Below are 9,400 nucleotides of genomic sequence, written 5' to 3' on the forward strand. Positions count from 1 at the left end.
ATTTCCCAGTCACCCAGTAGATGATTTAGCCAAGCTTCCGTTGTTAAGACCCGGAGTTGCGACGGTAGGTGTACGAAAGAAAGAACGAACGAGCGAAGCTCAGGCTCACTCTTGCAGAGTGCCGCTGTTAGCGCATCGCACTATGACTAATTACCAGCTCAACTCACCCCCCCGTCGACCGATACGGCCCTATAAACGCCGCCACCACCGCGATTCATTGTTCCCCTCAAAGTCTCTGCGTTGCGTGCACCTTCATCCACGATCCTTCTCTATCCCGTTGCCGTTTTTTTCCTCTCTTCCTCGCTGCTTTCCTATGTCTTTTCAAGTGCCTGCGTAACCACTCGGGGGTACCGAACCAGCTCGCGATAGCTCGTGCCTCGAACATGGTTTTGTCACGGCGCGCGGCACGCCGTGCGCGCTTTCCGCGCAGAAAACAGTGTTCTCGGCAACGATTTAGTCAGAACATCCTCTTTCTTCAGCTGCGTAGCATGAAACTAGCGATAGGATCAAGTGGCTCGCGAGCAGACATCTCAGCTTCGACGTGAAGCACGATTTTTCCAATTACAGCTCCGACTCATAAATATACAAATTGCATAACTCGGTATCGCTCCTGTTCATCGGGACGAGTGAAATAAATTCTGGCGTCAGTCCGCCGTGATTGAAGACAAGGATGTGCACCGATTCCGATGTAATTCGGTGGTCGCATAAGCGGAAAAGCTACAGCTTGTTAGCGAATTCTTTCGAATGGTAATCTGCGGCTCGGGATCGATGGTGGCGGCGGCGGCGGCGGCGGCGGCGGTTTCTCGCCTTCGTAATTTAGGAGGAAACGATTTACTGTTTCCGGTAATGGGCACCCAGCAAACCGTGTCCGCGTAGAGTCACGCTTCGCAGTGAAGAGAAGCGGTCGATTAACAAAAAGCGCGTTGTTAGAGAGTGTATACACCGAGCAACTGTCGCCTAATTTGGACGATACCGTTACGACCCGCAGGTAACAGCTCTCGGACGAATAAAAGTCGGCAGCTAACTTTAATGACACATTGTGTCGGGATTCGGAGCGTCTCGGTAATTGTCGCATCCACGTTCAAACTGTTAATTAGATGATTCTTATCGGTAGGGAAAGAACAGTACCGAACGTTGATATTATAATTCAATGCCTTGTTATACATGAAATTACAATAATTCCAGCCGTTTCGATTCATAACCGTTGAATTACGTCAGTGAACGAGCCAGGTGAGATCGAATAAACATTTCTGCTGCCTTAAACACGCTGACAGCAATTGTTTACAGACGAGGGAAGAAAATCTATCCGATTTTCGAACGTATTGTGTCGCTTGCAACGTCTGAGACCTCGGGGTTTGCACGTACCGCACAGGTTCATAGCATTGTTTCGAACAGTATCTTTCCACGAATAGACGATTTTACGGTAGGGGGGACCCAGAGTGCGAACGACATGGAAGGTAGGAGAACATCCTGTGTCGTAGGACCCTTCTTCACGCTCTGTTGGCTTTACTTCGTAACGCTGATTTCTTAAGTATCCCTCTTCTCTTCCATTCCACGGTGTACTGGGTTGAGACGAAGAAAACAACGAACGGAGATCGGACTGTCCGTATCTTAGAATGGAGATGCTCTTAATTAAAGTGTAATATTTATTTTGATCGTTGCTAGTCGCGGTCAAGAACACACGCGCGTGTATTCTCATGTTTTAATACTCCTTTAGAGAAAACTACCAATCACGTATGGACAGTAATCTTCCGATAAAATCATGCAATGAAACTTCAAAACGACTTTCTTTTCTTCCTTACTATACTCGCTACTTTTATTTTACAAATAAAATAAACGTTTATACGTTTTAATGAGATTAATTAATAAATACAGAGCGCAGTGTAAAATCATGAATAATTTAGTATTATTAAATATATAAATATTAAAGGTATAAATATTATAGGTAAATATTAAAGTTATGATATAATAAATAATAATTCAATAATCGTAAGGACTAACTAAAATAAGAGCTAGGTTTTCTTATGCCACGCACGATTTAGAGTTACGAGTTTGCCGTCAAACTACCAGTAAAGCTATAAAAATAACAGAAATCTAGTTTCGTATTTTTTGTATTTACTAGAAATAAAGAAGTAGCGCATGCATACTTCATACGTTTGTTAATTGTTGCCTGGTAATCTCTCGCTCTCGCCAGTAGACGGCACCCACGGACGGTATCGTGTAGGCTGGTATCACCGGTATCACCCGACAATCGCAAATCGAGTGAGAGATTCGCGTACGAGCTGGTACGAGCAAGTGGTACATAATAATAATACAATATTATAATATATAAATTAAACATAAAAATGACAGAAACTAAAGTTATTATTGACTGTGGCGGTGGCATAGATGATGCATATTCATTACTACTATTACTTAATGCTCATAAACACAAGCTAATTCAAATCGAGGCAATTACTTGTGTCAACGGAAATATGCTGGTAGAGGGTGTTGTAAAAAATGTTTTCAGAGCTTTGACTTTCTACAGGTCGCCAGATGTAAGTTTGAATTTTCCGCATAATATCGAATGTAATCATTCTTTTCTTTAAATATCTTCTGTAGATACCAGTCTTCCAGGGCGCGAGTGTCCCACTACTTAGTAATGTATGTGAAAATATTCAAAAAATGACCAATGATAGATACGACGGTAATTATGGGCGTCAAATTGCATGTACAAGTGCGGACACAAGAACACTGAGAAAGGAACATGCTGTGTCTGCATTAAATAGAATTGTATCAGAATATCCTAATCAAGTCGATATTTTATGTCTGGGTCCTTTAACCAATATAGCATTAGCAATAAAAATGTACCCCAAATTCGCCTATAATGTGAGAAAGATGTTCGTTATGGGAGGGAATTTACCAAGTATTATTTGTATTATATTTATACGTTTATGTTTATTAACTATTCGTTCATTTTATTTAATTATTTTTATCAATCACTTATACATCAGCATCGGCAAACAGCACACCCGAAGTAGAATTCAATTTTTACATGGATCCAGAAAGTGCATATATTGTTTTGACCAATTCTGTAAAGCCACTTTGGTTATTACCACGGGAAACATGTTTAAAGTCTAGTATTTCACATGTGCGTAATAATAGTGATCGATTAATAAGGATTATTTTACAATACACTAATAATAATAATTATATAGTAATAGTATTAATTATATCTTTTAAATTATATCTTTTAGGAATGGAGAAAAAATGTATTAGGTGTAATACAAAATCAGTATGTTTACTTTATAAATTATCTCGAATATGGTCGCAAAAAACCAAGCAATGAGAAGGGTTTAACAAATTATATCATTTACGATGCAGTTTTAGCTGCGATGTATTTAGTGCCAACAATTGCTACCAATATACTTCCGCGTTATGTTGAAATTGAGTTAAAAGACAATACGCAACGTGGTCTGGTTAAATACAATCATTTATTAAATAGTATACCCAATGTACAGCTGATTGTAAGTTTTGATTCAGAATTTTTTAAAAATCTTTTATTATTTGCAGCTAATTCATTGTAAAGTGAGATGAGGCTAAATCTACATACATATCTACATATAATATTCGTCTGAATTAGCTATACCTTCATTCTAATACCACGTATATGATTTTAAATCATTTAAAACAGAACAGATACTTCAGTTGTATATAACACCATAAAAGTTCTTTAAATAAAAATATGCACACAAGAGCATAAAATATAAAACTAAATCGAAACAATAAGTTATTTTTTTCCTGTAAAATTTCATTTTGTCAGATGTATTAGAATGAAGGTATCAACACTTCTACACTTGCGTTTATTATTCTACATAAACATTAAGAAAAATTTATACATTAGATTAGGAATGTTCTAAAATATTAGCACAATGCTACATTACATCATGAACTAGTAGAAATGTAGCATTACAGTGCTTTATTTTTCGAAATACACATATATACAATACATTATCATCTGAAAGAATAAAGATATTTACATATTAAAATATATTGTGAATTCAGAATCAATTAAATTGTGTACCTTCTTAAAACATAGTATTACGAATTTGGTTTAGGTGCATTCTGAAATTCCTGGAATTGTCGTCTCGCCTCTCGATTTGAATGTAATAATTGGATCAATTCTGCACGAATATCGTCGGTCTTCTGTTCGAGGTTATCCAAAACTGAATTGAGCTGATCTAGTTGAGCATTTATAGCCTCAAATTCTGGAATTACAAAGTAATTGTCAGTGCATTATAATTAGTAAAACAATGGATCTGTACTATTTATCCTTTGTAAAGAGATACTTGATATGCGCAAACAAAGGGAAGTTAAGATATATTTGACAGAATTGAAGTTCACTGTCTTCTCGAATTAATTTACGATTTATTTTAAATATACAGACGGCGACATACCAGCGACATTGCAATTTTCGTCGTGTTCTTCGTTTTCCCATCCATTTTCATCGCCATCACGATGATTTTCTGGATGCACTGCGTTCTGCACCATGTTTTCAATGTTTTCATCTGCCATTATACGAACTGATACGAACCACTATTGATCGCTCGATGCAATTGTTGTCTTAAAAACTTTAATCACATGAGTAATAAAAATCTGGAGTTGTAACTAATAAAAGTATCGTTTCAAACGATTAATTACACTAATAATTGCTATAGAGCAATAACAATAGCACAATAGAAGCGTACAATTGTAATAAAATTATGTATTCGTGTGATTGTTATAAATGTGCCTTAATATCGATATACACACGCAAATCGATATAATTATGTACATACACCATTGATTGAAGTCTACTTCTATCATAACGGGATCTGAAGTGTAAATTGTGAGACAAAGGACGGTTCAAAAGAGATACAAAATCTTAGTAAAAAGTTGATGGTTTGATCAGATTTTGATGTACTATATCCATTGAGCTCTACAGAGCTCTATAATAATTTTTTATTTAAATCCTTCATAGAAATTAACAACGTAATTGCAATGTGTATATAATTGAATATACAAAAATTAATATAAAATAAAAGAATATTCAGATAATAAAAATACAGTTTTACAAGAAATATTTAAAGTCTGCATTGCATTCCACCAGTAGCAAGGATCGTTTCACCGGTAACATAGCCAGCATCGTCACTTGCTAAAAATGAAGCAACTGCTGCTATATCGTTTGGAATTCCAAACTTTTGCATTGGTATAATCGATAATGTTCCATCTCCAGTATCACCTTCGTAAAGCTATGTAGAAAATATATAAGCAGGATATATTTTTACATCATTAATATACAATTAGATTAGAAGCTGTAGAAATATGCATACCAGTTGTGAAAATTTGGTTTTTATAATACCAGGCGCTATGCAATTCACGCGAATCCCTTCAGATGCAAGAGTAGCAGCAGCTGCTTGAGTCAGCCCTAACAATGCTGTTTTGCTGATGCTATATGCACTGAGTACCTACAATTGAAGTTTAACTTTGGTATACACAGATACATGCTCAATTATTAAAATATCCTGACTATACTTACAGTAAATGGTTTATATGCTGCGACTGAAGATATAATGATTATCGATGGAGACTTGCTCTTTCTTAAAAGTGATAAGGACTCTTTCAGTAAGAGAAACGAGCTTTTAACATTGATATCAAAAATTTTATCCCATACTTCTTCAGGAGTTTCGAAAAGTGTAGTTGCAACTGGATTTATGCCTGCATTCGATACAAGAATGTCCAAACCACCAAATTCTTGCTCCGTCTATAATATAATTTGAACGTTTCTTAGTTCTAGAGAAAGATTGATTAGAATACTTATCAATTCAAATAATATACTTTTTTAAGAAGAGCTTCCCTATCCTCTTTTTTACCAACATGACATATGACACCACTGACACTTAAACCTTCGGATTTCAGTTGTTCTACTGCTTTTTTTACGTTTGATTCTTTACGACTACTGATCATCACTTTAGCACCTAACACACGCAAATCGATATAATTATGTACATACACCATTGATTGAAGTCTACTTCTATCATAACGGGATCTGAAGTGTAAATTGTGAGACAAAGGACGGTTCAAAAGAGATACAAAATCTTAGTAAAAAGTTGATGGTTTGATCAGATTTTGATGTACTATATCCATTGAGCTCTACAGAGCTCTATAATAATTTTTTATTTAAATCCTTCATAGAAATTAACAACGTAATTGCAATGTGTATATAATTGAATATACAAAAATTAATATAAAATAAAAGAATATTCAGATAATAAAAATACAGTTTTACAAGAAATATTTAAAGTCTGCATTGCATTCCACCAGTAGCAAGGATCGTTTCACCGGTAACATAGCCAGCATCGTCACTTGCTAAAAATGAAGCAACTGCTGCTATATCGTTTGGAATTCCAAACTTTTGCATTGGTATAATCGATAATGTTCCATCTCCAGTATCACCTTCGTAAAGCTATGTAGAAAATATATAAGCAGGATATATTTTTACATCATTAATATACAATTAGATTAGAAGCTGTAGAAATATGCATACCAGTTGTGAAAATTTGGTTTTTATAATACCAGGCGCTATGCAATTCACGCGAATCCCTTCAGATGCAAGAGTAGCAGCAGCTGCTTGAGTCAGCCCTAACAATGCTGTTTTGCTGATGCTATATGCACTGAGTACCTACAATTGAAGTTTAACTTTGGTATACACAGATACATGCTCAATTATTAAAATATCCTGACTATACTTACAGTAAATGGTTTATATGCTGCGACTGAAGATATAATGATTATCGATGGAGACTTGCTCTTTCTTAAAAGTGATAAGGACTCTTTCAGTAAGAGAAACGAGCTTTTAACATTGATATCAAAAATTTTATCCCATACTTCTTCAGGAGTTTCGAAAAGTGTAGTTGCAACTGGATTTATGCCTGCATTCGATACAAGAATGTCCAAACCACCAAATTCTTGCTCCGTCTATAATATAATTTGAACGTTTCTTAGTTCTAGAGAAAGATTGATTAGAATACTTATCAATTCAAATAATATACTTTTTTAAGAAGAGCTTCCCTATCCTCTTTTTTACCAACATGACATATGACACCACTGACACTTAAACCTTCGGATTTCAGTTGTTCTACTGCTTTTTTTACGTTTGATTCTTTACGACTACTGATCATCACTTTAGCACCTTCCTGAGCCAAACGTTTCGCTATCGCAAAACCAATCCTGTCACAAATTATTCAAATAATTATATTATTTTATATTATTTTCATGTTAAACTTTATCCTACCCGTCTGTCGATGCTGTGACAATTGCTGTTCTTCCTTCTAGTCGTTTGCATTTTATCTCAGACATATTACGGCTAATTTGTCGTATACCTTGATTTATCGAAGTACGCAACATAATGATCAGATATTTTGAGAATAAATAAATTATTTTTCACCGATTCTTCGTCTTTTATAAATTTNGTTCTCCACAAGCTGTTATAACAACTTTTTGTGTGGGAGCGCCTGTTTTTGTACCACATTTCTCCATTTTTTTTAAAACATCTAAACCACTGAGAACATGACCAAACACTACGTGCTTCGCATCTAACCATTCTGTCCGCGCAGTACAAAGAAAGAATTGTGATCCATTAGTATTTGGACCAGAATTGGCCATCGATAATGTACCAGGCCCTGTATGTTTCAAATCGAAGTTTTCATCGTCAAATTTGTTTCCATAAATTGACTTTCCTCCTGTCCCATTGTGATTGGTAAAATCACCTCCTTGACACATCTATATTATAATAAGGAACATTTAGAGTAACTCCTATTAATATTGGGACAGATTTCAAAGCTGACTAAGTTTTTTTAATATTAGCAAACAACTTAATTTCCTTTGAGCCATTAGCATGCTTAACTTACTACATAATATTATTATTAGCATTTGAAAACGTTTCCAATTTTATACCCGTTAAACAAAGGATACAAATTCTGGAATAATTCTGTGAAAAGTGCTTCCTTGGTAACCATACCCCTTTTCATGCGTACAAAGCGCACGGAAATTTTCAGCAGTCTTTGGTACGATATCAGCTCTTAGCATCATAATAATTCTACCCACTTCTTGTTTTCCGATACTAATATCAAAATATACTTGAGGATTTTGTTTGCCTTTCTTAGGCTGCACAGCATCACCCAGCTTTGCGTTATCATCATTTTTAAGCGTCTCGCCTGCATGCTCTTGCAACCATGCATCATCAGCCCAGACAGGTTTCGAAGAGCCTTCTTTTATTTTCTGTGGTTTTGCAATATTTACCCTGATTGTTCGTCCGAAAAGCTCAGAATCATTCTGTTTGCAAAAGATAAAATGTGTTTGTTATATGAAGAGTCATTCAGCTGATCAATATTGTTATGATTAGATAAGCTGAATTCATATTCGTTTTCTATTTATACGCATTTTACGGTCACGTTAATTATTAAATAAGTCGTTTTATACATGTACCATATTATCAATCGCTGCTGCGGCATCTTCTGCGCTTTCGAACTCGATGAAGGCGAATCCTCTGTGCTTCTCCGATTCATAATCTAATGGTATTTGTACATCAACAATTTCACCGAATGGTATAAATGCGGCGTGTAATACTTTTTCATCGACCTCCTCAGCCAGCCCACCTAAATATTAATAATTAAAAATCATAACAAAGAAACATGTCTTTAAAGAATAGAGTTAGGTTACGCAGTATATACTTGAATAAAAACTGTTTCCTACCGACATAAATAGTTCTTTTTGTATTCGTACTCATTGTTTATAAAATGTACTTTATGTTTTATTGAGCGCGATATCGTAATAAGGGATTAATTAAGTCCGATAATACATATCCTTATCGATTGAGGGATGTTGACCGCCGTGACCGGTAACGCGCCGGTTGACGCATATCATTGCACGAGAACGAATAAATTGGAGTACAGTACGTGTGTAACAGCTTAATCACAATAAACTAGCGGCGAGTTATATAAGATTCGTTGCAGATAAAATTGATAAGGCGAACTGAGGGAACTGACAGTATTACTTGGGAATTATTACCTATAATGCGACATTCTATTTAAATCAAACCTCACAAGTGAATCTTCGTTCATTCTTTTGTTTCAAGGTAAGTCTCGAATTGACAGAAGACAGACTAACACATATATAACACATATAATAGTTATACACTGAAGTAAGATTACTACGTACGATGATTTATAATAATTTTTCTTTGATATTAATTTTATTTATCTTTGTAACATATCCTTTTTTAAAATCGACTTTAATTGCTTTGCATGCAAACAATACATCATATGTTGTTAATAGGTAATTAATATAAAGAATGATTGTTGTTTTTTAATCATTTTTACAA

At 35.2% G+C, this 9,400-nt stretch overlaps 3 protein-coding genes across 4 annotated transcripts; 1 reads left to right on the forward strand and 2 right to left on the reverse strand.

The window, feature by feature from the left end:
• Positions 1 to 2,071: 2,071 nt before the first annotated feature.
• LOC108622947 (pyrimidine-specific ribonucleoside hydrolase RihA-like) lies at positions 2,072 to 3,566 on the forward strand. The gene is made up of 4 exons (XM_018021140.2): positions 2,072 to 2,537; positions 2,602 to 2,905; positions 2,994 to 3,130; positions 3,237 to 3,566. Exons 1-4 carry the CDS (start codon positions 2,346 to 2,348, stop codon positions 3,564 to 3,566), a joined length of 963 nt encoding a protein of 320 aa, XP_017876629.1. The 5' UTR covers positions 2,072 to 2,345.
• Positions 3,567 to 4,931: 1,365 nt separating this feature from the next.
• Dhrs4 (Dehydrogenase/reductase 4) lies at positions 4,932 to 7,483 on the reverse strand. 2 transcript variants are annotated; one of them, XM_018021142.2, is made up of 6 exons: positions 7,313 to 7,483; positions 7,211 to 7,248; positions 5,857 to 5,996; positions 5,558 to 5,782; positions 5,352 to 5,486; positions 4,932 to 5,270 (listed from the first exon to the last, which is right to left on the reverse strand). In XM_018021142.2, exons 1-6 carry the CDS (start codon positions 7,423 to 7,425, stop codon positions 5,103 to 5,105), a joined length of 819 nt encoding a protein of 272 aa, XP_017876631.1. In that variant the 5' UTR covers positions 7,426 to 7,483; the 3' UTR covers positions 4,932 to 5,102. The 2 variants fall into 2 exon arrangements, with proteins under 2 accessions (XP_017876631.1, XP_017876630.1); XM_018021141.2 differs by lacking the exons at positions 4,932 to 5,270; positions 5,352 to 5,486; positions 5,558 to 5,782; positions 5,857 to 5,996 and adding exons at positions 6,146 to 6,484; positions 6,566 to 6,700; positions 6,772 to 6,996 and having other exon boundaries at positions 7,071 to 7,248.
• Positions 7,484 to 7,616: 133 nt separating this feature from the next.
• Positions 7,617 to 8,949, reverse strand: LOC108622949 (peptidyl-prolyl cis-trans isomerase E-like). Its single transcript, XM_018021144.2, is given in 5 exon segments — positions 7,617 to 7,781; positions 7,783 to 7,800; positions 7,993 to 8,352; positions 8,506 to 8,675; positions 8,773 to 8,949. Coding segments are annotated over 5 exon segments (654 nt in total). The 5' UTR covers positions 8,807 to 8,949; the 3' UTR covers positions 7,617 to 7,709.
• Positions 8,950 to 9,400: the final 451 nt, after the last annotated feature.

The sequence above is a fragment of the Ceratina calcarata genome, unplaced genomic scaffold (assembly GCF_001652005.2).
Source record: "Ceratina calcarata isolate Rehan_Ccalc_2016 unplaced genomic scaffold, ASM165200v1 scaffold25, whole genome shotgun sequence".
NCBI lineage: Eukaryota > Metazoa > Arthropoda > Insecta > Hymenoptera > Apidae > Ceratina > Ceratina calcarata.

Bases quoted from the DNA above. Each gene is read 5' to 3' on its own strand.
- Dhrs4 (XM_018021142.2), bottom strand. From the start codon at position 7,425: ATGTTGCGTACTTCGATAAATCAAGGTATACGACAAATTAGCCGTAAT. The intron at 5,997-7,210 runs GTGCTAAAGTGA...TGCGTGTGTTAG, and splicing joins GAAACGTTTGGCTCAGGAAG to GTGCTAAAGTGATGATCAGT. The intron at 5,487-5,557 runs GTAAGTATAGTC...CTTCAATTGTAG, and splicing joins CAGCATATAAACCATTTACT to GTACTCAGTGCATATAGCAT.
- LOC108622947 (XM_018021140.2), top strand. From the start codon at position 2,346: ATGACAGAAACTAAAGTTATTATTGACTGTGGCGGTGGCATAGATGAT. The intron at 2,906-2,993 runs GTATTATTTGTA...CTTATACATCAG, and splicing joins TATGGGAGGGAATTTACCAA to CATCGGCAAACAGCACACCC. The intron at 3,131-3,236 runs GTGCGTAATAAT...TATATCTTTTAG, and splicing joins TAAAGTCTAGTATTTCACAT to GAATGGAGAAAAAATGTATT.